The 25,955-nt window shown below is 46.3% G+C and overlaps 1 protein-coding gene across 1 annotated transcript in view; it reads left to right on the top strand.

Annotated features, from left to right (window-relative positions):
• The window catches only part of CPXM2 (carboxypeptidase X, M14 family member 2), a 128,848-nt gene extending 106,832 nt beyond the window's left edge, over positions 1-22,016 (top strand). The window contains exons 9-14 of the mRNA XM_024121523.3: positions 743-939; positions 1,975-2,154; positions 8,360-8,657; positions 13,405-13,544; positions 15,436-15,535; positions 20,420-22,016. Of these exons, the coding sequence (XP_023977291.1) occupies positions 743-939; positions 1,975-2,154; positions 8,360-8,657; positions 13,405-13,544; positions 15,436-15,535; positions 20,420-20,673 (1,169 nt within the window). The 3' untranslated portion in view covers positions 20,674-22,016. The remainder of the gene's footprint in view (positions 1-742; positions 940-1,974; positions 2,155-8,359; positions 8,658-13,404; positions 13,545-15,435; positions 15,536-20,419) is intronic.
• The last annotated feature ends 3,939 nt before the right edge of the window (positions 22,017-25,955 follow it).

Genomic DNA, 25,955 nt, shown 5'->3' with positions numbered 1-25,955 from the left:
TTTTCTTTTTGGTCAAATTGTGAGCCCTTTAGAAATCCACTGCAAGTTAAATGCAAAGATTTGTCTGATTCTCTCGACTTAATTTTCATTGGTATTCCAGGAGTTTCTCTCAGGAGTGCCTTTCAAAGGGTAAGGGCTTTATCTGTGGGTGAAATCACATTTCCGCAAAAGCAGTAGCTTGGCCAACAAAAGAGGCAGGAGTGCTGTCAGCTCACGGCCGCACTGACAAATCCGACGTCGAAAAAGCTGAGCTTTGAAGAGAACAAGCTCAAAGACAGGCCCCCCTTTACAAAACGGTGTCACTGCTGACTTGCCCTGACACTATTTTCTGCTTGCATTTATTCATCTCTGTATCTTTATAAAATTGAATACAAAGTTGTTTTAAGAAAAGCAATTGCCTCCCGGAAGAGAAAAATAATTGCTCTGGCTTGTGTTTAATTTGTAACTTTTAAACTCTAAACACTGTGTTATTGTATTTGTTCTTGCCAAATAAGTCTAAACATTCCTTCCCCGTGGCTGGATATCATTTGAGATTTTTCTACTCATTTTCTTATATATCTGACTATCTGGGAATTAATAAAAATTGTACTGGTATAATTGTGGTTGATTTGAAAGAACAGAGAGGGCTAAAATTGTAAGTTTCTATTATTCAGAGATTTCTTTCCTAATACAATGTGATGAGGACTGTTTTGCTGGAAGCACCCGATATGATCCTCTATTTTTTTCCCATCTTTGAGTAAAGGTGAGCCCGAGTTCCACTACATCGCGGGGGCCCATGGCAACGAGGTGCTGGGCCGGGAGCTGATGCTTCTGCTGATGCAGTTTCTGTGCCAGGAGTACTTGGCCCGCAACTCACGCATCGTCCGCCTGGTGGAGGAGACCCGGATCCACATCATCCCCTCCCTCAACCCCGACGGCTATGAGAAGGCCTACGAGGGGGTAATGGACCGTTCCTCTCACCCAGCACAGCAGCTAGCCACCCCTTCTTCCCCCCCCACAGTGTGCTGAGCCATGAGTTGATCTGAATTCCACATTACCAGCTTTCTTCTTAAGTGTCTTTCTGCTGAGACAAGGAAACCCGCAAGGCTTATGAAAGATGCACAGCAGTAATTGAGAATTATGGGGAGACACTAACAGACTGAAGAAAATGAACATGAATAATAATATTGTTATATATACAGTGGGAACAATAGGATAGAATAATAATAACACCTAGCATCGATTGAGCACTTAAGGCACGTTCTAACCTCGATTATTACCTGCAATCCTCTCATCAGTTCTCTGAGGACAGTTATTTTTGTTATTCTGATATATTGTTTCTATGTCATGTTCCAATTATGATATAGAATTTATATAGGTTACAGTTATATGGAGAGTTATGTATAGATTACAGTTAGTATAATGTTGTATTGTGTATTTATAATTATATATCACAGTATCTGGGAATAAAATGGAAAACTATATTTAAAACAATGGTACCTATCAAATGCAAGTTTTACAGTGCAGAGTTTTGGTTGTATTTATTGGTGCAACTGGCTGGTTAGGGATTTGCAGTGCGAAATAGTGAGCCAGAAGTGCAGGGAGAAAGCATTAATATGGTGGCGTTTGATTTTTGCACTGACAGAGTCTTAGACTCATTACTACTTGGAGTTTCATTCAACCTGTGTAGAAGAGGTGAAGGAAGAGGAGGCAGGGGAGACCTAATACTTTTCTGAGCACTGCCATACGGCAGGAGCGATTCTGTGCATTCCCTCTTTGGAGTTGCTTGGCTATATTATCCATCACCCACCAAATATTAACAGATTATTTACCAAATATTCTCCTTTGGATGTCATCTTTGGATCAGAGGGTGAGTAGAGGCTTAGAGACACACTCCAAATGGAGATGGAGATGGAGACGGAGGTGCCTGCTGTATGTGAGAGACAGAATGGTCCAGAAGTCTGTGGGTTCCTCATATTCTGAATTTTCTCCCAGGGCTCGGAGCTGGGAGGCTGGTCCCTGGGACGCTGGACCCATGACGGAATTGACATCAACAACAACTTTCCTGACTTAAACACACTGCTCTGGGGGGCAGAGGACCGACAGAACGTCCCACGGAAAGTTCCCAATCACTATATTGCAATCCCTGAGTGGTTTCTGTCTGAAAATGCCACGGTGAGTAAAAAGACCCCATAATCTCTAGAGCAGCGGAGGCCAAAGTTAAACCCACCGGTATTTGCAGAGGATATAACATTTAAGAACAAGACAAAATCATTTTTTCCTTTCATGTTTTCTCCAAAAGTAGGGAAGTGTGCTAGATAATAACTACCTTCTAAATTGAAATTTGAGGAGATTCTTCCTAGAAGAGAAATCATTTCATTCGATTTCTTTGCAGTGCTTCCCGAAAAACCTTTGCCTGAATTGTGCATGTTTGTTTCGGTCATTATAACCTTCACCTTTGGCAGTGCGGTGAAATTGCAGTGAAATTTGTCCTTAGACCTCACTGATTACTTGAGATATCTTACTTTTATTTTCACAAGTCCCCATGGATTTATTACATGTGGTGCTTCTTCGCAAAGAAAAATGCATTTGGATGAGAAATGTCTCCCCCAAATTTCTTAGGTCTAGTTTTCCAAAAAGTACCTCGCGGAAGAAATAATTTTCGCAGAATTTCCCATGCCTTTTATTGCCTCCTCTGCCCACTGTAAATGCTCTTTACCCTTCGTCTCTTGTCTTATATAGTAATCTGCCTTGATTACTATATGAGTGTTAGGTTTGGGTACACCAACAGAAAAAAAAACAAAATAACAGCGGCTTAACGAGGTAAAAGTGTTTTGTTTTGTTTTTTTCCCCGTAAGAGAACCCTGGAGGCAGATGGCTCAGGGCCAGCCAAATAGAAGCCCATGATCATCAGGACCCCAAAAGTCATCTTTCTGCCTCCATATGTTAGCATGTGGACTTTGATTTTCAAGGTCATAATTCAAGATGGCAGTTCCATCTTGGCGCTCCAGCTATCATGTCTTTGAAGGAAAAGGAAAGAAAAGGTTAAAAAAATGTCTTCCTCTCAGATAAGTCAGTTAACTTTCTAGGCATTCCTAGAATTCCTGCGTAATGCTTTTGTTTAAATCTTGCCAGAATTTAGTCAAAACTCGGTATCAACCCACCAAAGGGAAGGCTGGGACATGCTATATCCTAGGCAAGCACATTGCAAGATCAAAAAAAAAAAAATTAATAATAATCCTTGGCTTTTCTTCTTGAGGAATCAAGGGGAAGAAGATGAATGGGTAGGGGGCAGGTCTCCAGAGCTCCAGCTCACAGCACACGTGGGTACCACTTACTGGAGGAGGGCCAGCGTGGTTGCTTCATTTAGTGATGCACAGGATCGTGTTCTCCAGGACCTCAAGAAGCAACCGGTCCAATGATGGAGACAGACAGTGGCGATACCATGTGGTTTAGTTAGGATGCCCAAGGGCGCCTTATGGGGGGTGGAGAAGTAAAGAATTCAGGCCATCTGGGTCTTCTGAATCCTTTCTCACATTTCCTAATTCCACCCTACATAATCCCTGTTTTTTTGCAAGCTAACATACTAGTGACATCTGGCAAAGCTGAGGATTCAAGTGATGTTATAATTTGGGAGCCCTTGGACCAAAATTGGAATATGGTTGCCAGTTTTCTTAGCCTTGAGTCTCTGAGAGATAAGTAATCATTTTAGCACAATTATAGAAAGTCCTTGGATTTCAGTCTTTGCTTTAAGTCCAGAATTTAGTTTTTTGAGCTTGTTCTTTATTTAAAAACACAGGGAGAATTACACAAACCTGCCATCACCAATACCCTTCTCAGTTATGGACAGGTTAGATAGATAAGAAATCAGCAAAGACAGAGATTTGAATAACAATTAACAGCCTTGACATAGGGATCTGTAAGAGTTCTATAACCAACAAGTAGAGAATACATATTCTTCTGAGTAATCCCTGGAGAATTTTCAAAAATTGATGGTGTTCTTGTCTGTAAAGGAAATCTCAACAAATTTCAGAAAATAGGAGTCAGGCAGACCATGAGTCTCTCGCCACCATACAATTAAGCTAGCAGACAGTAATAAGGTTAATGAAAACATCACCATGTATTTAGAAAATTTTTTTAAAAAGTAAGTAATGGGTCAAAGAAAAAGTTCATACTGGCAACTAAAAAATAAATCAAAGATAATGAGAACACTAAATGTCAAAATTTGTGGAGTATAGCAAAAAAAATAGTGCTTTCAGGAATTTATACCTTTGAATGATTATATTCCAAAATAAGAAAAGCTGAACATCAACTAACTTAAGAAGCTAGCAAAAGAATAACAGAAGAAACCCCCCAAATGTAGAAAGACTGTGATTAAAAAGAGCAAAAATCAATGAAATGATAGAAAAAAACAAAAGAAAACAAAAGAAATAATTTGTCTGCAGAAAGAAGTATCTGGTAAAATTTAACAATCATTTACAATGATTTTTCATGGTGAGGAAAATGATTTTAAATGGTATTAATTATAAAATAAAATATTTTAAAATTAATTTTTATTGGCGTATAGTTGCTTTACAGTGTTGTGTTAGTTTCTGCTGCACAGCAAAGTGAATCAGCTATACGTAAACATACATCCCCTCTTTTTTGGATTTCCTTCCCATTTAGGTCACCACAGAACATTGAAAGCGTTCCCTGTGCTATACAGTATGTTCTCATTAGTCATCTATTTTAGACATAGTATCAATAGTGTATATATGTCAATCCCAATCTCCCAATTCATCCCACGCCCCCTCCAGTTCTTATAACTATGCTATAATGCCTCATTAATTTATGGAAACATAGTGGATATGACTACATAAAGATTCTTAGGGAGGTGATTATTCCCTTTCCTGAACCACCATGCCATTTTAGCCATGTCTTCTTTATGAGTTTTTGGCACTTTTAAACTTGTAAAAGAGATATTTATGATTAGTTTTATCTCCCTTGCTAAATGGTAGGAGGGCACATTATATATTTTTGAAACATTTTTTCTATCCCTAACTTCATCTAATGTACTTACCATGGAATTCAGTAGATATCTAATTTTTAAAACATTCTTGTAGCATAAAAAAAATGAACTCAATATCTTTGTAACAATCAAAGTAAGATACATATTTGGTAGAATGTCTTTAGTTCACCTGAGTTCAATCAGGTACTAGATAGACTGGATACTGAGGAGATTAATCACAAGCAATGTATATCCCAACAATAAAAAACAGAGTAAATATTTGATGAGTGAGTTGACAAATATTTTTTCCCTTACACATATCCCTTTGATATTTGTGCATGTGTATCTGTCTATCTATCTATCCATCTAGCATTATTATTAAAAAAAATTTTTTACTGTGGTAAAAGTCACATAATATAAAACATCCTATTTTAACCATATTTAACTGTACAGTTCAGTGGCACTAAGTACATTGACATTGTTGTGCAACCCTCACCATCATCCATCCAGGGGAGAAGGAATGTGCACCTTGGCTACCAATCTTCATGGCAGTACCATCAATATTAGGGTTCTGTGTCAAATATCAGGAACAAAAGGGTATTATTTCTCAATCCTCAAAACTGCAGGAGGGCACTGATCATAGCAACAGATGAGGCCTCACACTCAGGAAAGTTGAGGTGGTATTGATTTCTGCTGCTACTTTCTTCTTTCCAGTCATTTTATGTGTGGGACACATTCCTCCTAAGGCTGCATTTCATGCCTGTGGGTCTAGTTACTTACTGTCACCTGGGACAAAGCATAATACAAGATTAATACATTAGCTACATCAAAATTTAAAAGCCCATTTGTCAAAAGATTTTAAAAACTATAATGAGAGAAGGTTAAAAACTGAGAGATGTTATTTGAAAATTATATAATTGGAAAAGACTTAGAATTTTTAAAAAGATAATAACAAATGAAAAAAATAGAAACAACTCAGTAGAAAAATGGGTAAAGGTACAAAGAGGCAATTCATGGAGGAGGGAACGTATGGTTAATAAACAAGAAAAGATGTTCAGTATTACTAGTACTAAGGAAATGCAGATAAGAGAACATTTTACACCCATTGATTTGGCAAAATCAACAGTAGCCGAGCTCTGGAGAGGATATGGGACAGTGGGTCTCTTATTCATCGTGGGTGAGAGTGTAAATTAGCACAGTGACGTCGGAAAATAATTTGATTATCTTGTAAAGTGGAATATGTATATACCTCTGACTGCAGCTACACTTCCAGTGATTTATGCAAGATAAATTTCAGCACAGGTATACCAGAAGACAGCACAAGTTAAAAGCAATACTATTCATTATAGCAAAAAATGGAAAATTTCCTATATGCCCATCACCATGAGAACAGATAAATTGAATGAGGAGATCTTCATATTGAAGTGAACTATATAGCTTTACGCAACACAGATTAGTCTTAGAAACATAAACTAAGACGAAAAAATTACGGAAGACAGTAATCAGTCTGGTTACTCTGCCTTTTTTCATATCAAAAGAAGGTAAAACCAAGCAGTGTACTTTTAGGCATACACATGTGGAGTTAAACAAAAGAGAATCAGAATCGTATCGTTTAGGGTATAGTGGTTACCTCCGAGTGAGAAGCAGGAGGGTGGGACAGGAAATCACATGTGTATGCAGAAATTGTCAATAAAAGCTGATTCTTTGGTTCCCCGGTGTTTATTATATCAAAATATAAGAGAAGATGACCAAGTGTGGGTCAATAATGATACTGTATCATGAGCTAAATCCTATGATTCGTCCAATCCAGGGCCCCTGATGTGTTTAGGAACAAAAACGAAAACAAAAAAAGCTTAATTAATCCTTCAAGTCATTTTCATTCCTTAATCAGTTTTCCATACAGCATAGTTAAACCTTTCCAATGTTTATTTCTTCTCCATTATCATTTTTTCCTACTGGAATTATCTTCAGAAGGCTCAGTAACATGATAAATATTTGATTACCGATCAGTATTTGACCATATCAAGCTTCCCAGTTTTAGCTTCTAACACTGTCAGTTCCTATTCTTTCTTCCTTCCTTCCTTCCTTTCTTTTTTTCTCTTAACTTTTTATCATAAAAAAGTGAAGCATACAAGATTAGAGAGGAAGCTGTAAAGGACCCCCTGCCCCATGGACCCATCTCAGCTTCAACACATCAATTCATGTTTCATCTACATCTTCAGCCACTTCCTCCTCCTCCCCAAGATTATTGAAGCAAATCCCAAGTATGATATCATTTCATTTGTAAATATTTCAGGAAGTATCTTTAAAAGATCAGACTCTCTTTTAAAGCCATAAATTATTACCATTATCATATCAAAATCATTTCATAATATTATAAAATATCCAATCAGTGTTCACATTTCTCCTATAATCATTCTCCATCTCTCTCTCTCTCTCTCTCTCTCTCTCTCTCTCTCTCTCAGTTTGTTTTAATTGGGATCCAACTAGAGCCCATTCGTTTTGATTGGTTTATAAGCCTTTCAAGTCTCCTTTAAACTGTACGTATCTCCTGTATCACTTTCTCCATTTTTTCTTGCAATTTTATTGTTGTTTATCTTGTAACAACTAGGTTATAAACAACTAGATTGTCTTCTAACATTTCCCACTGTCTGTGTGCTACTGACTGTATTCTTGTGATGTCATGTAACATATTCCTCTGTTTCTTGTAAATCGGCAGTGAGATTCAGACCACTAGGCTAGGTAGAGCAAGAAGGGGTTGGTAAACTACAGCCCGTGGGCCATGTCCCACTCAGGTCTGTTTTTGTAAATGGTGTTTTACTGGAACACAGCCATGATCATTCATCTGCGTATTGTCCGTGGTGCATGCCCTGCTACAATGACAGAGTTGAGTAGTTGCCACAGGGATTGCATGGCCCTCAAAGCTTAAAATATTTCCTATCTGGCCCTTAATAGAAAAAGTCTGCTGACCCCTGGACTAGAGGCTTGGTCACGTACAGCGTTGATGGTTTTTTTGGTGTGTGTTCTTTCATCAGGAGACACGTTACGTTTGGTTCTCTCTCTTTGTAACTATTGGTGAGCATTAATCCATTGACTGAGCCATTAATTCAGTGGAGTTGCAGAATGTTGATACTCTAATTCTGTCATTCCCTCTTTGTGCATTAACTGGAATGTTGCTAGGAAACGAAACTTCTCTGGGTTTCTCTTTTTTTTATTCATTATTTCCACAGTGGCCAGTTTTCCCAGGACAGACTTTGAAACTCTAAATTTTGCTCAGGTGATTCCATAAAATGATCGTTTTTCAGCTATGTCCCTGTTTGGAAAGCTAGGGAGAGAAAGCAGTTTCCTTCTTATTTTATTTCTCAAATGTGTTTCAATTTGGAACGTTCACAGGTGGCAGCGGAGACCAGGGCAGTCATAGCCTGGATGGAAAAGATCCCCTTCGTGCTGGGTGGCAACCTACAGGGGGGAGAGCTGGTGGTGGCCTACCCTTACGACATGGTGAGGTCCACGTGGAAGATGCAGGAGCACACTCCCACACCCGACGACCACGTGTTCCGCTGGCTGGCCTACGCCTACGCCTCCACTCACCGCCTCATGACGGATGCCAGGAGGAGGGCGTGCCACACGGAAGACTTCCAGAAAGAGGATGGGACCGTCAATGGGGCTTCCTGGCACACTGTGGCCGGAAGTAAGTATGATGGTCCTGCTGTCATCATGCGGCCCGATGACAATGGACTGACTGCTGGACCCGGAGGGAGGACCGTCTCCTGCCCAGCCTTCTTTTACCATTGTTGCCAGCATGCTAGCTACCGTAGTTAACCATTTATAAGGTGCCGGAACTCTCTGTGGACTCCTCTTTCATCCGCACGATAGTCTTTGAGGGGGTGTGGCTTACTCCCTGTTTTATAAATGAGATAACTGGGGCTGAGAGACGGGGAGGGATCCGTCCAAGCTCCCAAGGCGCAGAGCTGGGGTCTGTTTGACTCCCTGGTCTGCTCATAGCCACTGAGCTAGTTGACTGCTACAGGGTCAGAGATGGTAAACGTTCTGTCAGCCCTTGGAGGAGGCGGGGCATTGATCCCACGCTCGAGACTTTTTCCAAATCTCCTGTTTCCTGGAGGTCTTCCAGCCACATCAGGGCATCTGGCCAGAGTCCCATTGTTGTGATTCGGGGAATACGAGGTACTGCTCCCAGCATCCGCTTAGGACACCGAGGCTTCCAGCAGAGACTTTAGGAGTTCCTTTGCAGCAGCCAGATGACCCCGTGGTCCAAGTTTCAGGATAAGCCCTTTGTTTCCTGTGTCAGGGCTGCTCCTGGCCTAGGGCTCCAGAATGAGGGTGGTTGAGGATGTCACATTCCCTTAGGTCCCTCTGCATTGGGATGGTAAGACCCCAAATGTAACATTCATTGCTTATTGACTTTGTGAAGGTTGGTCAGACCGCTGATGAATTTGAAAAATATCCCATGTCAAATAGACCTGGGATCAAATTCTAGTTCATCACTTAAATGCTGTGTGACTCTGGGCAAGTTACTTTACCTCTCTGAACCCCCATATTTTCCATTTGTAAAATGGGCTTGAGGATGGTGATGATGATGATGACGACGACGATGATCCCTCTACGACTGTTGTGAGGATTACGTAGATGGTGGATGTGTGTGTTCTGTGTCTTGCTTGTCAGAAACACTCAGTTATAAGTTCCCACCCCCTACCCTCCCCCGTCTTCCAGTAGCATGCTCACCATGAAACATCTTTAATGAGCATATCCTTAATCTTTATTTTACTGTACTAATTAACTTTGATATTATTTTCCTTTGCTAGAGATTCAGCCTTCACATACCTTAGAGGTATGTGACACTCTGGGGAAAAAAAATAAAAAAGGAGTAGACATATTTGTTCCCGTGGCCATTTTTAAACCTATGCAGAAAGCTTGCCCTTTCTTTCTTAGTTACACACCAAGCAGAGGTGTTTTATTTCTCTCCATCAGGGTTTTGCTCTGTTCAAAGTAAAAAAAATAAATGCAAATCCCTATCAAGAAAATTTCCTGTAGCCAAAAGCATGCTTGCTTTTTCAATTCTAGTCCTAAAAACCTACAATAATCTTTATGTGAAGTATCTGTTTAGGTTTTATGGCTGCTGTGACTCAGTTGGGTTCAGACACTGCGGGATTTGTCAGCAGTGGGTCAAAAGCAACATTTTGAAAAGTCGGCTGCCACTTCATCACATCAGCAGCATTTGATTTGTTTCTATCGGTTGTATTTTCCATTATTTCGGGGACTTTTGTGGCAGAGCCATGTGGTGGCTTAAGCCTTTTTAATCATTCTTCCTGCAGGCGGTGTGACGAAGTCTGCAGATTCATTTCTTTGTAGATTAATGAGATGGGATTTCTGATTTCCTTCCCTCCGCTCCTCCCCCTCCGCTCCTCCCCCTCCGCTCCTTCTTTGTGTTCGGGTCTTGCTCACTCGTTAGCGTTAGCGGTGCACCGACAGGCCTTAGTTCGTGGGGAGTGGGTAGCTGGGAGCAGGGTCCAGTCTAGCTCAAAAGGCACATCGTTTGCAGTACGTGCATTTCAACTCCAAAGGGATGTGAGACCTTCTCTGTGTCGGCTGCTGTCTGGCATCCTCTCCCGCACAAGGAAGGCAGATGTGACAGCATCGGGCCCACAGAGCTTTAAGGGCTGCGGGGCCCCGTGTTCCACACTGAAGCCGTGACAAGAGCAGGATTCCAGGCCCAGAGAGAACACAAAGGAAGAAGCCTCAGCCGGGAAGAGCTCTCTGGATCACCCCACACCTCCTGCCCACACGTTTCGCTTTTGAAGCCATTTCTTACGGAGGGTTCTCAGCTGCATGACATTCGCTGAAGGGCTGGAATTCAGCGTTAAACGATAGCCTGGCGCAAGTTTTCCACCGGTCTCCTGGTGTCTCATTTTGCCAATTCTTCTAGCGCTTCTAGCACTGATTGCAAAATGGCAGACCCACTCCAGAGTTTTAAATATCACATTTATTTATTTCAGTACTAACAGGGCCTGGAGGTTGGGATAATGAGAATTGTGTGTGTGGGTGTGTGTGTGTGTGTGTGTGCGCGGAGGGGTCCAGCCCTCCCGGGAGGGCCTGTCTATGCTGATCTGTGAGCCCTGCCTGAGGTTCCACGCCTCGGGTTCCACTGAATGAGCTGACCTGGCATTTTTGACCAACCTTCTTCAGCCAGGCAAGGCCCTGTGAGGGGTTTTTCCATTAACTTGACACTGTCCCACTCCTTTGATCCCACTGCTGTCACTGTCCTTATTTGATCACAGATGTGGTCAAAGTCCCATGGCTGGTGACCTGTGAGTGGTTGGAATCTGGAATCTGGCAGAGAGAGTGGCTGTGTATTTTGTACCCTTTTGTCTGTGGCTTTATCGATTAGGCAGCAGATCGATACAGAATTGCTCTTGACACCCAAAGCTGTGATTTTTAAACAGACATTTGCACTGAGGGATGTGTCACCGAACGCTCCGAGGAAGGAGGGAGGAGAGGACGGGTGAGTACCGAGGCGGAAGCGCAGGAGCACCTGCTTTTTGTCCGCGGTCAACAGAGAGACCAGCCCAGCCACCTTCCTCTCTCTGTGGCCTTGATTCTCAGAAGCCAGGGCGGGCTTGCTGGTGGTGACTTCTGCTGGGGGAGTCCTCTTGGCCCTCACACATAACATAGCAGCACTGTGTTCTTGCTATTTCAAATGGTTTCCAAAAATAAAATGTTGGGAAGAGAGCCACTGGACTTCATGCCGTCTGACATTCATTTATGCATTTTGGGTACTGTCGTGGATTGAATGGGACCCCCAAAATATACATCTACTTCCTAATCTTTGGAACCTGTGAGTGTGACCTTATTTGGAAAATGGGTCTTTGTAGGTGTCATTAAGATAAGGGTTTCAAGATGAGGTCATCTTGAGTTACCCAGATGGGCCCTAAAATCAGTGATAAATGTCCTCATAAGGGACAGAAGAGGAGAAGACACACACTGAGGAGAAGACCCTGTGAAGAAGACAGAGGCAGAGATGGGAGTGATGCAGCCACAAGCCAAGGAGTGCCAGGGGCCACCAGGAACTGAAAGAAACAAGGAAGAGCCTTTGGAGGGGGTGTGGCCTTGCCAACACCTTGATTTTGGACTCCTGGCCTCTAGAACTATGAGAGGATAATTTTCTGTTGTTTTAGACCACCCAGTTGGTGGTCCTTTGTAACAGCAGCCCTAAGAAACTAACACAGGCGCCAAGTGCTGTTGTAGCCATGTCAGGATGCACGAGACTGTCTGCTTTCCAGCTGGGTGGTGAGGACATTTGCCCTTCAGTCCCCCAGCAGTGACAAGCAAGGGCTGGGCAGACGTTACACACACCTGGGTTCAAACCCTGACTGTCCAGACGCACGATTCTGGATACTTTCCTTAATGCGATCCTTAACCATTCTCCGCCTCAATTCTCTTATTTGTAAAACTGGGCTATGCTACCTACCTCTCTGCTGGGTTTGTGATGAGGACTAAATGAGCTTGGATGCAGAGCGCTAAGGATGGCTTCTGGCTTATGTAAAACACTCGGGAAATGGTGGGATGGATAATTCTGTTCATGAATTAGAATAGACAACTGCAGTTTTTATTCTACAGTTATAGAGCTGTAGCTGAGAGCAGCTAACTATTGAGCTAAATTTAATTAAACACTAAAAATCCATACTATTAATTAATGATACCTTTCAAAAAATAAAAAAACAACAAAAAGAAAACAGAAGAGAGGGACCTCCCTGGTGGTGCAGTGGTTAAGGATCCACCTGCCAACGCAGGGGACGTGGGTTCGAGCCCTGGTCCGGGAAGATCCCACGTGCCGCGGAGCAACTAAGCCCGCGAGCCACAACTACTGAAGCCTGCATGCCGCAACTGCTGAAGCCCTCACACCTGGAGCACGTGCTCCGCAACAAGAGAAGCCACTGCGATGAGAAGCCTGCGCACTGCAACGAAGAATAGCCCCCGCTCACTGCAACTAGAGAAAGCCCGCACACAGCAACAAGGACCCAACACCGCCAATAAATAAATAAATAAATTTAAAAAAAAAAAAAGAAAAAAAAATTTTTAAAGAAAAAAGAAGTGATACCTTTATCCTAAAAATAGTATTAAACTGAGTTTAATAAAATGAAAATAATTTTATCTAAAAAACATTTCAGTCCTCCTTTTGTCAGAGATGTCCTACATATGCCTGTCTTCCCCACAGACTGTGCCGGCTGCATCTTCTCTCTATCTCAGCCCCCCATTCTGTCCCCCATCCGTTGCTCTAATTAATTTTTTGTGTAGAGTAGACACTTGATACCTCCTTGTTCAAAGGAAGTCCTCTGAATCACATTCTTGAACGTTCTTGCTGTCTCCCAGGGCCACTTTGAGCACTGTTCAGTTAAAACGTTGTCTGGTTGGCTCGGCAGGTCTCAACGATTTCAGCTACCTTCACACAAACTGCTTCGAGCTGTCCATCTACGTGGGCTGTGATAAATATCCGCATGAGAGCGAGCTGCCTGAGGAGTGGGAGAATAATCGGGAATCCTTAATCGTGTTCATGGAGCAGGTATGATGTGGGCACACGGCTGTGAGGGGGTGTAGCTAGGGAACGAAGCCCTTGAGACGGCCAAAAGCCTGAGATCAAATTAGCGCTTCCTACGGTGGCCTAGCGACCAGAGTGTCAGAAGGAACTGTTGACTGAGAGCTCCAAGTCAGTGTCAGTTGCTCCCACTGGTTCATGGTGAGTGAGACTCCTTCCGGGGTTCTAGGGTGCTGCTCCGTGGGGAAGGGGTGTTTGTCCAGCCAGCCTACTCAGGCCCCTTGTATTAGTCTGCTAGGGCTGCATAACAAAATATACAGGCCGGGGAACTTAAGCAACAGAAATTATGGTTCTGGAGGCTAGAAGTCCAAAATTAAAGTGTCAGCAGGTTGGTTTCATCATCCTGCAGCCTCTCTCCTTGGCCTGCAGACAGCCACCTCCTCACCGTGTCTGCACATGGTTTTACTCAGCGTGCAGACGCTCCTGGTGTCCCTGTGTGTCCAAATGTCCTCTTCTTACAGGGACAGCAGTCAGATTATAAGGCCCACTCTTAGGGCTTCATCAGCTCTTTAAAGATGCTATCTCCAAATACAGTCACATTCTAAGATACTGGGGATAAGAACTTCAACAAATGGATTTGTGGGGGACACAGTTCAGCCCATCACAGCCCGGAGGCTGAGGAGTCACTGCTGCAGGTGTCGGGTGTCACCTGGGAACAGTTCTAACAAGTGCCTGCTGAGCTTCTGCTTGTAGCTGGTGAGGAAGTCCTGCCGTGTTTGCTAGGACCCTCGCACGCCTTCTTTTCCTCCTGCTCTCAAGGATACGCCTGTCTTGTAGCATTGAGCAAACCAGTTCCAGTTTGGTACTGAAACTAACCAAATAACATCCATGCCCCTACAAGGAATAGAATCACAGGAACCAGAGAAGTAAAAAGAATGTGGAACTTCATACGGTGACTCACATTCATTAGGAAGTAAGATGCTGAGGCTGTATTGGGAGGTTGCGCTTCTTGCATGGGTTCTCATAGGTGAGTCAGAAGAAGCATTCAGCCAAGGGCTTGGGCTGCCAGCTTCCTGGTACCTGCACCTCCTCATGGTGGCAGAGGTTGTCACTGCGATTTAGCATCCAAGTCTGACCCATGAGGACCCTGGGAGGGTCAGTGCAGCCCGCAGCCCACAGCCCACTTTCCTGGCACAGAAGGGTGTGAACCTGTTCTGCCCTCCTGGGAAGCCATGAGCACACTTTCCATCCCCACTCTGGAATTTTGTAAGGGAAGGCTCTTTTTTCATTTCATATATGAACAAAGGGAGAGAAGGCCTTAGTCATTCTAACGTGATGATCCCAGTTTAGCCAAAGAGCCTCCTATGGATAAAATGCCCAGGCATAGCAATATGTATAAAGAATGTCACTGGAAATGATGGTATGTCATCTTGGATCTTTGGACGGGGGAACCTGAGGCACGAGGTTCAGAGTTGGTGTGTGTCATGTGACACAGCTCATCAGTGGAAGGGCCCTGAGGATGAACTGTACTTTACAGGGATGCTTTTGAGTCTTTTCTCTCCTCTTTGACTCTTAAAGTCTGTGTGTTAAGTCTGTAGAGTCCAGGAAAGTCAAAATAAATGAGCCTATAAAAATTAAATTCCATTTTTACCGGATGTGTCTTTTATGAACCATCTCAGATCCTAATATTTTCTAAACCTCTGGAATATTTTAACTCCCGTGGAAGACTTTCCAGTAGATGGACCCAAAAGGAATACAGAAATTTACACACCAAATCCATGCAGAGCCGGGGAGCTTTTGAGCCCGACGTGGCTTTGTGGGGGGCTCTTGGTGGCACTGGGCTGGCATTAGGTTTCTGGCCCCCTTGGCTGTGCCGGTTGATCGGTGAGCTCACCTGCTTCTCCTGTTTGTCGAGCAGGTTCATCGGGGCATCAAAGGCCTGGTGAGGGATTTGCACGGAAAAGGAATTCCAAATGCTGTTATCTCCGTAGAGGGCGTTAACCACGACATCCGAACAGGTAACTACAAATAATGTGTGTGAACTGTTTCTCAAGAGGAAATATCCATTTTCTTGAAGTGTTTTACTTGAGTCAAAACCACAAGTTGAGGCCCAGAAACTTCTTCCTCTGACCTGGCTTATTGTCTCTTTTCTCCAACTTTCCGTGGAGACCCTGGAAAGCAAGGTGTTCAGCCTCTGCTTTCTGGCTTCTCTCTGTCCCTTATTCAGGTGAAAACCAGAAGCTCAAAGAGGTTGAAGGACCCGTTGAAGGTTCAGGAGGCGGGTGGGGCTTGGGTTGAGGTGTTGGAGCAGCTGCGTGCTGTTTCCCTGCTTGCTCCAGAGCTCCAGCGCTGGCTGGGAAGCAGCCCGCAGACACCGAGCATCTGCACGAGGGCTGCCTTATTCTTTGCCGATTAGAAAGTGATATGAAAACAAGCCCAGGCTTACCCTTGTGCCCCAGGACTCTCATCACCTGGGATGGCACTTGGCGTGTTCAGGGGGAAATGAGAAATGGCCAATCTGACTTTGATGGCTGATGTTTGCAGCACGATGCAGGGACGGATGCACGTGGAACAGAATTGGTTGGATGCTTAAGTCAGATTGTCAGCGAGCATTCTCTTGGAGGTGGTGTGCCCATAGGCATGTTTAAACCTACACGCAGAGGTTTTCCTCCGTGGGGGGGCGGGGGGGGCGACGTTGGGGAGCGCTGCGTCAGCAAGGCAGATACTGCTTTGCTGTCAGCTGCAGTGAGCAGGGCACTGGGTCCTGCATTGGTTTCCAGTGGTTGCCATGACAAATGACCAGAGACTGTGTGGTTTAAAGAAACAGAAATTTATTCCCTCACGGTTATAGAGGCCGGGAGTCTGAAATCAAGGTGTCAGCAGGGCCGTGCTCCCCCTGGAGCCCCTGGGGAGGATCCCCGTTGGCTCTTCCAGCTCCTGGTGGCTTCAGGCATTCCTGAGCGTCCTTGGCTGCATCTCTCCGGTCTCTGCCTCGGTTTCCTCCTGGCTCCTGCTCTTCTGTCTCTTATGAGGACACTTGTCATTGGATTTAGGACCCATCCACATAATGCAGGATGATCTTGAGATCCTTAATTACATCTGCAAAGACCCCTTTTCCAAATAAGGGTGAATTCGTAGGTCCTGGGTAGTAGGATGTGAGCCATTGGAGGGCGTGGGGGGCAGGGCATCATTCGACCCAGGGCAGGTCCCGTCCAGGTGTAGCAAACAGAGTCATCATCAGCAAGAGGAAGGAAACCATGATTTCCATAAAAGAGACCTCTTCAGCCTGCAGACACACTTGAGCTGGGAGAAACAAGACTTGACACTAACTTGGCCTGACCTGGGCCCAGGGATCTAAGAGCTTACCTTGTGCCGGGGTGGCCAGCCGCACTGGACATTATGTGGCGTTTCCCAGATGCGCAGCCAGAGGCTGAGCTGGGATTGAGCCAAGAGCTTGAGACTCTCAACGGGGTCCCCCTTGCCTCGTCCCACGCTGTTGCCCCTGAACAAGAGAAGGGTCCCTTTCCCCGCTCGCTGATCACGTGCATGAAGACACCCTGTCCTCCCCCAGGTGATCCCATGTGACCTGTGAGGAAGCAGAGGCTCTAGGACATTAGGACAGGGGAGGCTGGGATTCAGACCTGGCCCAGGTGTTCTTCAATACCAGGCTACCTGCTCCTGTGCCTGGCAGAGAAGGACAATTATTCTGTACATGGGTGACATGCCACAAAACAGTAGACTGTGGTGTGATGCCCTGAATCGCCTTCTTTCAAGGTAGTTGCCTGTTTCTTCATATGCAGCCACATTTCCTGAGCATCCACTCGTCCTCCAGGGTCTTATAGCCGCTGACCACAAGGCTGCCCGCTGGGTAGCATGGCATTTGGCACATAGTTGCCCCACATAGGCAGGCAGACACTGATCCATTCATTCATTGACTTATTCACTTACTCATTCACTAATTCGACAAATGCAGACTGTAAACTTGTCGCGGGCCAGACATGCAGGCTGCAGGTGGTCACTGTGGATGAAAGGGGCTCTTTGATCGGGTTCTGCACAGGCCTTGTATTCTAAGCATTATGAATGAGTGCCTGGAAAAGAGCCTGAAACATTCCTTGGACTGTTAGTCTTTTGTAGGCAATGTGAGAAAATAAGAGTTTTCAACAGAGTGGGAGATAAAATGTCCCCAGGGGCCCACAAGCCAGCAGAGAGAGCTTTGCCTAATGAGCTGGGAATTTCAAAGCCCTTGTAATCAAGGAGACAGTTCTGATGAACTAATGGAAAATGCAGCTCCATCTCCCTTTATTCCCCACAAAACAATCTCCCAGCACGTTCGCATCCCAGAGGAATCCCGTGTGTCACGGATGGTTCTTTATTGCTTTGGTTTCGGGGTCCTTCATTGCTCCGCATAAGCTCTGAATTTGCCTTGATTTCTGTCTGAGGCTTATGTGATCTGACAAGTTTTATTCCAGGAGGGATTCTGCATAAAATAAACAGGGGTATTAAGTGGAATTCCACAGGCAGAGGAGCTAGTAAGGATGCTTTCTAAATGCCTGTAAATATGTTGGCCCAATACCCGGCTCAGCATGCCACGTGACTGTCCTCTGTTTGGGAACACTAACCCGACCTGCTAATGAACGGCCACTCATTAGGGCCTGGGTTGTTGCTTCTGTCCGCTGATGCTGGGCGATGCCAGCCGGGTGCCACCCTCCCCCTGCAGCTCCGCAGAGCTCACCCCCGAAACACACCCCTGACAGGGCACCATGATGTAATAAGAAGGAGGCCAGCACAGCAAAGGCAGGCAGATTGGGGAGAGGAGGAGGAGGGAGCCTTCTGCTATTTTGGGGAGAAAAAGAATTACAAAGCCGTCTTATAAATTTGAATCGGTAGAGCTGACAAGCACGTGTTAATTATGGATTTCTTTCGCTCCTGGCTTCCTGAGCATCTCCCTTGGTGAGAACCTGGGCTGCCCCTTCCCTGGGGTGTTTCAGACTGACCCCAATGTGTTCTCAAGGTGGGCGCTCCCACTGAAAGGTCTCGCCTCCAGCGGCCTCTATCAGGTTAGTTGGCAGGTGGCCGGTTCTTGGCCTTAACGAATCCACTCCGGTGTTGGTGGGGAGAAAGTACCTACAGTGGCTGCGGCTTAATATGTACAACTTCTCACGTTAATAGGACATTTGTATTCATGTTTGTCTGTCTTCATCCCACTTAATCCAGCTGGCATACATCAAGGACACACGACTGAAACACAGTTAAGTGGCGAAGAATAAGCCACAGGTCTTACGGAGCCCGCAGCTTAACACGGGGCCAAGATGGGACAGGGAGGTCTGGAGGGTGCAGGGGCGGCCCTGGCAGGTGTGCCTGGGAGCTGGGAGCCTGGAGAGACGTCTCAGCGCGCGTGTCTGCCCCGGGGGCTCGGGCCGTCCGATAGCAAGACAAAGGCGGCTGGGCGTGGCTCTCGGCTTCTGAAAAGCCACCAAGTGGCGTTTTATTTAGTTGAGAAGCTTGCATTTTCACTGCAGGAAGACACAGGGTGCGGTGCTGAGAAAGTCAGGGAGCCGTCTGCCTGCTTTGCGTGCCTGGGGCTCTCACACTGAGGCCTGTTTACCAGCTAGTAGACTGTGCAGACGTGTGGCGAACAGCTGCCTGCGTATTTCATTTTTCATGACATCTTGTGCTCTCGTGAGCTCACCACGTTGCATGGGGCGTCTCAGATGAATAAAGATTGTGATGTAAATTTAAACATGGTGCTTCAGAGTGTTATATGCGTGTACGTGGGAGATAAATATTCTCACACAGACAGAGTTCTCTTCCATTCTTTAGAGGACATCAGGGTTCATTCAAATGAGTAAACCTTGCCCGGGCCTACGTAGCACTTCACCAAATCCAGCCTTTTCTCTTTAGACGGGGCAGGACAGATCATCATAAGAGAGAAAACAAACCTGGCCCGGGAAGACCAGCTAATCACTAGCTGTGTGACCTTGTGCAGGACGTGACACTTCCCTGGGCCTCCGATTACTCATGTAGAAAAGGGGACCATGATACAACCTACATCAGAACTTGGCTTGGAGGTTTCCGTGGATCGGTGCCTGCTTCGTCCTTCCATGTGCTACGTGGGAGTTGATGTCTCCTTTTCTGTCTCGAAGCCTCTTCAATGTCGGGGGTCCAAGTGATCTCAGCAGGTGTAGGCCCCCTGGGGAGGAGTGGCCTTGGCCTAGAACCCCACTTTGTGCAACAAGGATCTAGCGATGAGTTAGGGATGGACCCGGGCCCAGTCAGATGCCTGTTGGGTGCCTGACCAATGGTGTAACCGGGGCGGGGGGAGGGGCAGGGGACTCTGCCCGCAACGTCCACGTGTACCTGCTCCCATAGTTCCATTTCTTCATAGAGGACCATGGAATGAGGTGTGGACCTTGGGGCCTCCCCCCAGGTCGTTTGTAGCCCTTTCCTTCTTTTCAGACGTGACGAGCGCCACCCCTATACTACTATTCTGTATTTATAGCCATGCTAAGGGAAGCCAGGAAGCCAGGCACAGATGGCTTTTCAAGATGGCATTCTGTGGCGAGGGCATACCATTCAGACATTCAAGTTCATAATGAATGGTGTGTATTGTCACGGAGAAAGGAATGTTAGCGATTGTTTCTCCATCTCTGCTCATGCGTATTAACACTGCGGGGAGCCTACACCCCAGTCCCCTTCCTGTTAAAACCATTAAGGTGGTTTCCAAAAAGGAAAACATCTTGGCTTCCAAAATGCATTAAGAATTTGCATCTGCTGGGGCTCAAATTCCACACCGCCTGCCCGTGAGTCTCCCTCTGGCCAGGAGGCTGGTCTTGGAATAACAGAGCTGGTGATATCTCTGTTAGAAAAGAGCTGCTCTGAATTCCCCTGCTTTCTTTTCACAGCCAGTGATGGGGATTACTGGCGCCTTCTGAACCCCGGAGAGTACATGGTCACGGCCAAGGCAGAAGGTTTCACCTCGTCCACCAAGAACTGCATAGTCGGCTATGACATGGGGGCCACACAGTGCGACTTCACGCTCAGCAAAACCAACCTGGCCAGGATCAGAGAGATCATGGAGAAGTTCGGGAAGCAGCCCGTCAGCCTGCCAGCCAGGCGGCTGAAGCTGCGGGGGCGGAAAAGACGACAGCGCGGGTGACCTCCCAACTCTTGAGTCATGTCCTGGACCCCTGCAAATTAAACCACCCTGGTTGTAGCTCCATAGAGGACTCACTCCTCATTGTTTTCTCTGTAATTCAAGAAGGCCTGGGAGTATGTGTACGTTGCAAGGCTGGTCCCGAAGGGAAGCTTAGGATCGTTTCTTTGTTCCCATTTATCCAAATAACTTGGGCAGGGCAGCAGAGGAAGGCTGGCGGAGGATTCAGCAAGTCATCCTAGGAGTCTGAGAGAGAGAGAGAGGAGCTTGCCTGTTGAGGCCTCCTGGCTGTACAGGAAGGGAGACTGGTGCTTCTCCTGTTTGCGTGACAGCAAGAGTTCCCCATGCATTTGCAATTTGCATGGCTAAAATGGCGGCATTCCCAGGGCTCTGCTGTCCCAAATGTTACCATTCGAGATGCTCATATGGGCATTCTAAGAGAATCTACCCTCTCTGGCCCCAGGACATTCCAAGCTGCTGCAAATAAATCCTGCACTCTGTTGACAATAGAGACATTACCAAGTGAGCCAGTTGGCCTCTCGAATCAGCTTAGTTTCCCTTTCAACAAAGGATCACGCACAGAAAGGGAGAGAAAGGCTGAAATAATTCAAGAGTGAGTGTGGGTAGCAGGCATGCTTTGGGGCTCATGGCGTGCAGTGGGGTCCACAGAGAACCCCCCAAACTTCCTGCTGCTGCAGTAGCTCTGGGGGCTCCCTGGGTGGGGAGAGCAGGAGGTGCCCACCTCCCTAAGGAACCAGAGCAGTTAGCCTGGCTCTCCTCTTTGACCTGCTAGGACTTGAAAAGAGCTGGAAGGAGGCTGACTGTCAACCCTCTCTGTTCAATATAGTCCTCCTTTCCTGGAAACGAGCACTCCTAAGCTGGCCGACACCACTCCGGGAGTTATTTTTGGTGTGTGGGATGCCAGACCATCCAGATTAGACTCAATTTGATGAAAAGCCCTTAGAATTAGCTGTGAGCATCGGTGTGAGAGGGGCTATTGAATTGCCATGCAAGAAAACAGTTCTTCTCACTTTTTATTAATGTTGCTGCCTCACTGACCTGGGAAGAATAGAAAAATAAAGAAAGCAAATGGTGAGCTCCTCCTAGTGTGTGGTTTTCCTGGGTAGACTCGCAGCCACCCAAACACCACGTCCCACCCCGTCTGTCTGCGGTGGGTCACCCTAGAGAAGGTCGGTCACCCTAGAGAAGGTCAGTCACCCTGGAGAAGGCGCCTGCTTGGGGAGGGGCATCCTGCACCCCCATCAAGCTCCGTAGTGATGCTGCCAGCGTTATGTTCCCTACCTCCTTCCTCAGGGGGGGCTGCGGTGGGGTGAAGTCATCCTGACACTTGGGACCCACTAGTAATTCCTGGGTCTGCCAGTGATCATCTTTCCAGAAAAGATCCTCTTGTCACTTTTTGACAGTCTACACTAGAGATCAGCAAACTTTTCTTATGAAGGATCAGATCGTAAGTATTTTAGGCTTTACAGGCCGTAAAGACTCTGTCACCAGTACTCAACTCTGCTATTGCAGCACAAAAGCAGACCTACACCATACATAAGTGAACGGGCATGGCTGTGTTCCAGTAAAACTTTATTAAAACACGTGGCAGGGAATCCCCTGGTGGTCCAGTGGTTAGGACTCGGCGCTTTCACTGCTGGGGCCCGGTTGGGGAGCTAAGATCCCACAAGTCAGTCAGCTCGGCCAAAGACAAAAACAAAAACACATGGCGGCTGGATTTGGGCCCCAGGCTGGGGCATAGTTAGCTGACCCCTGCTATAAGCCAGCAGTGTCCAATCGAACTTTCTGCAGTGATGGAGATGTTCAGTTCTGTAGTATCTAACACAGTAGCCACTCGCCACATGCGGCCGTTGAGCACTTGAAATGTGACTCATGCAACTTGGGAAAAGCATTTCTAGTTACATAATTTTAATTAATATAAATTTAACTTTCAGTAGTCATATAGCTATTCGCCGTATAGCGCTCCATGAAGCCCATTGTAGGAAGACCTTCCTCTTGCAGCATTAGATATGGCAGGTGACAACATAAAGCCCTTGAAATGATCAGTCAGCCCTGCAGTTCAGAGCGGCTAACCATTCCAACTGCATCAGCAGACGGTAGACGTCAGGTTCCGGCCTCGTCCTACTGGGAGGCCAGGTCCCCACACTTGGTACCAAGGTGATTGTCTCATTGCCACCGTCTAGCAATGGGGCTGTAGCCCTTGTAGCCCTTGGGGCTGCAGTATGCCATCTGCCGCGTTCAGCAATTCTTGGTCCTCTGCACGGCCTGTCTTCAGACTTAGTCCATTAACAGGTGTCTCGGGCTTGCAAGATGGAGCTGTGGCTTCCAGACCTGGCACCACCCTTGGGTGTGTGGTCTCGGCCAGGCAGCCTCTCTGGTCTCTTGTCTGCTCCTGCAAAGTAAGCCCGTGGGCTCGATGGGCTGTCAAGGCCTGTCTGGCTGTGGCGTCCCCTGATTTCTGGTGGAGAAGTGACCTTCCAGATCCCTAAGGCTCTGTTCTGTTGGAGCCGCTCCTCTACTCAGCCCCTTGGGTGGGCTCCCCGTTGGCCCCATAATAATTCAGCGGCTCCTCCTCGCTGGGCCTTCAAGTCCAGACTGTCTTCCTTCACCTTCTTCTTCTTTCCGAAGAAGAAGGGCTGCTGTGCAACTGGACTTCTCCCCTGCTTTTCAGCCAGAATTACCCCTCCCGGATCTTGCCTAGGGGCGGCGTTGGGCCTCTGCATCTCCCGTCTCTCCCCACAGCTGAAGACCTTCCTGCTCCTCTCAAGGCCTTTCTCAAATGCCACCTCCTGCAGGAAGCCTTCCTCCATCTCACAACATGGATGCATTAGGACAGACCTGCAGGGCCCTTGGGGCCTCTCAGGGCCACTGCTCTCCATCCCTTTCCACTGGGGGTCATCTTACCTCTGGTTCTCCCGCTGCCATTGTCCCAGAATCTCCCCTAGGGCAAGAACGACGCCGTCCCCCTCTGTCTCTGCCCCACAAGTCTGGCTCGGCTTCTTCCTCCCAGCCGGCGTTCAGTAAATACACGTGGAACTGAACTAGCCTTGTGCATGTGCTGCTTTGTTTATAAGAGTCCCTTATAAGTTAAGAAAATGCGACTTCAGAAATTAAAAATCCGTAACTCGGATTTATTTACTGTGTTTTTACTGCTTCGAGAGTCTTCACTTTTATAAGTAAGTCTAATACTTGACTGCGTAGAAGCACGTCTGAAAGATTTATAGAAGGTTTTGCTTTCCATCTGGATGTCTTTCTTTAGGGTAAAATCAACACAAAACTTCTGCTTCTGGCAGAGAATCCTCCGTCTATTTATCCATATTCTCCCACTCAGGGCCCGGGTGGCCACTGCAGCATTGCTCTTTTTAATGCCACCTGTGTTTTTGGTTAAAGGGCATTTAAGGAGCTGCTCAAATCAGGGTCCTTCAGGGATCACAGCTCAGTTTTGATGACTTTAACAGGAAACCCCAAGATTTATCCAGCCTTTGTGTAACAAAGATAGTAAGAACAACTTTAAAACTACAATGTGTTTTTTTTTTAATTTAATTTTATTTTTTTTATATAGCAGGTTCTTATTAGTCATCAATTCTATACACATCAGTGTCTACATGTCAATCCCAATCTCCCAATTCATTCCACCCCCACCCCACCACCCCCGCAGCTTTCCCCCCTTGGGGTCCCTACCTGCAAACCGGTTCATCTGTACCATTTTTCTAGGTTCCACATACATGCGTTAATATACGGTATTTGTTTTTCCCTTTCTGACTTACTTCACTCTGTATGACAGTCTCTAGATCCGTCCACGTCTCTACAAATGACCCAGTTTCGTTCCTTTTTATGACAATGTGCTGTTAATGTCTCAATCATGATGTAAATCATGATGTAGTATAAAGGATGTTGTATTTACTTGGTATTTGGGTGGCTGGGCTGGAAAAGTATCACAGGTTTGCTGGTTCAGAATTGGCCCTGGCGATCACCACCCTGCCTGGAGAAGCTCAAATTCCCATGCCACTTCGTGTTGGCAGCCCCATACCCAGCTCCAAGTTCCCAGTCAAGACATAAGGAGTCCAGAAAAAAATTAGAAAAATGAAATCAGAGAGCTGGAGCCCATGGGATAGAGTCTTCCAGTGCCTTCTGGCATGTACAGAGGAGAATGACATGTCTTTAGAGCGGAGGGCACCTCAAGATCAATGAGTCCAAGGATGGAAACCGAGTTTCCTCTTGCAGGCCAATTCTGATTTATCGGTGGTCGTTGCTTGGAGCCCTGTGTTAAGAAAGATTCTGAGGCAAAGTCCTGGCTCAGTGGGAAAGAATGCTTTAGTTGATTAGCTGTGTCTGCTGTGGGTATGGGAAGGGGTGACAGCAGTGATTCCTCACGTTTCCATCCCTTGAACTAGCCCAATCCCCCTGAGTTTAGAGATGGAAAAACCAAGGCCCATGGAGAGGCACACAGTATCCACAGCTGTGTCTCAGCCCATGGCAGAGGAAAGGACTCGCAGAGCAACGCTCTTTCCGCCGCCCTCCTGGAACACTGTAATTAGGTCCTGGAGCAGCCCCGCGGTCTGTGCCTCTTGGCCTGACTTTCTTAGGAGCAAAGAAGGTGATGGACGCCTTGGGAGTCGGGGTGCATTTGGGAAATCAGAGGACGAAAGATGGGAACCCTTATCTGATCAGCTTGTCTGGGGGAGCTGTTAGTGAGGAACTGATGGAATGTGCAGTAAAGCCCTGAAGAAGCTATTGGGCCTGATTCTGGACGCTTTCTTGCCATCATAGTTCTCTGTCCACTTCAGACGACCTAACAGGCGGGTGCTGCCCTGACTCCTGTGGCCCCATTTTGATTTTCAGTGAACAATGCTCATCACAGGTGCAGCTCCGTGTCCTTCACGGCCTGGTCGGCTTTCTGAGGTCAGCACCACGCCGGCGTTTCTTGGTACCTAATCTACCGTGAGAGCAAAGCTGACGGAGGAACGGGGACAGTGGCTCCACTCACGCTCATTAGGCCTTGTTAGTGGACTGTGTCTACATCTGGTCCATTTGTCAGCATCCGTGGCAGGACCTCTTTCTGGAGCCCCCTTCAAGCCTCTCTCACTCACCTCTGGCTCATTTTAGAGCAAAAGCATTTAGCAGCCTGGTCCTTGGAGCTGGGAGATCTGGGTTGTCGTGCCAGCCCTGCCTCTTAGTCCCTGCACAACCTTGGGTAAATTATATAACCTCTGTGACTCCGTCTTTTCATCTGTAGAATGGGAATACAAGTTAGCCCCCTACAT

This window comes from Physeter macrocephalus, chromosome 20 (assembly GCF_002837175.3).
Source record: "Physeter macrocephalus isolate SW-GA chromosome 20, ASM283717v5, whole genome shotgun sequence".
Classification (NCBI taxonomy): Eukaryota; Metazoa; Chordata; class Mammalia; order Artiodactyla; family Physeteridae; genus Physeter; species Physeter macrocephalus.
Note: the sequence above shows the minus strand (reverse complement) of the source record. Positions and strands in the feature narration are given on the sequence as shown.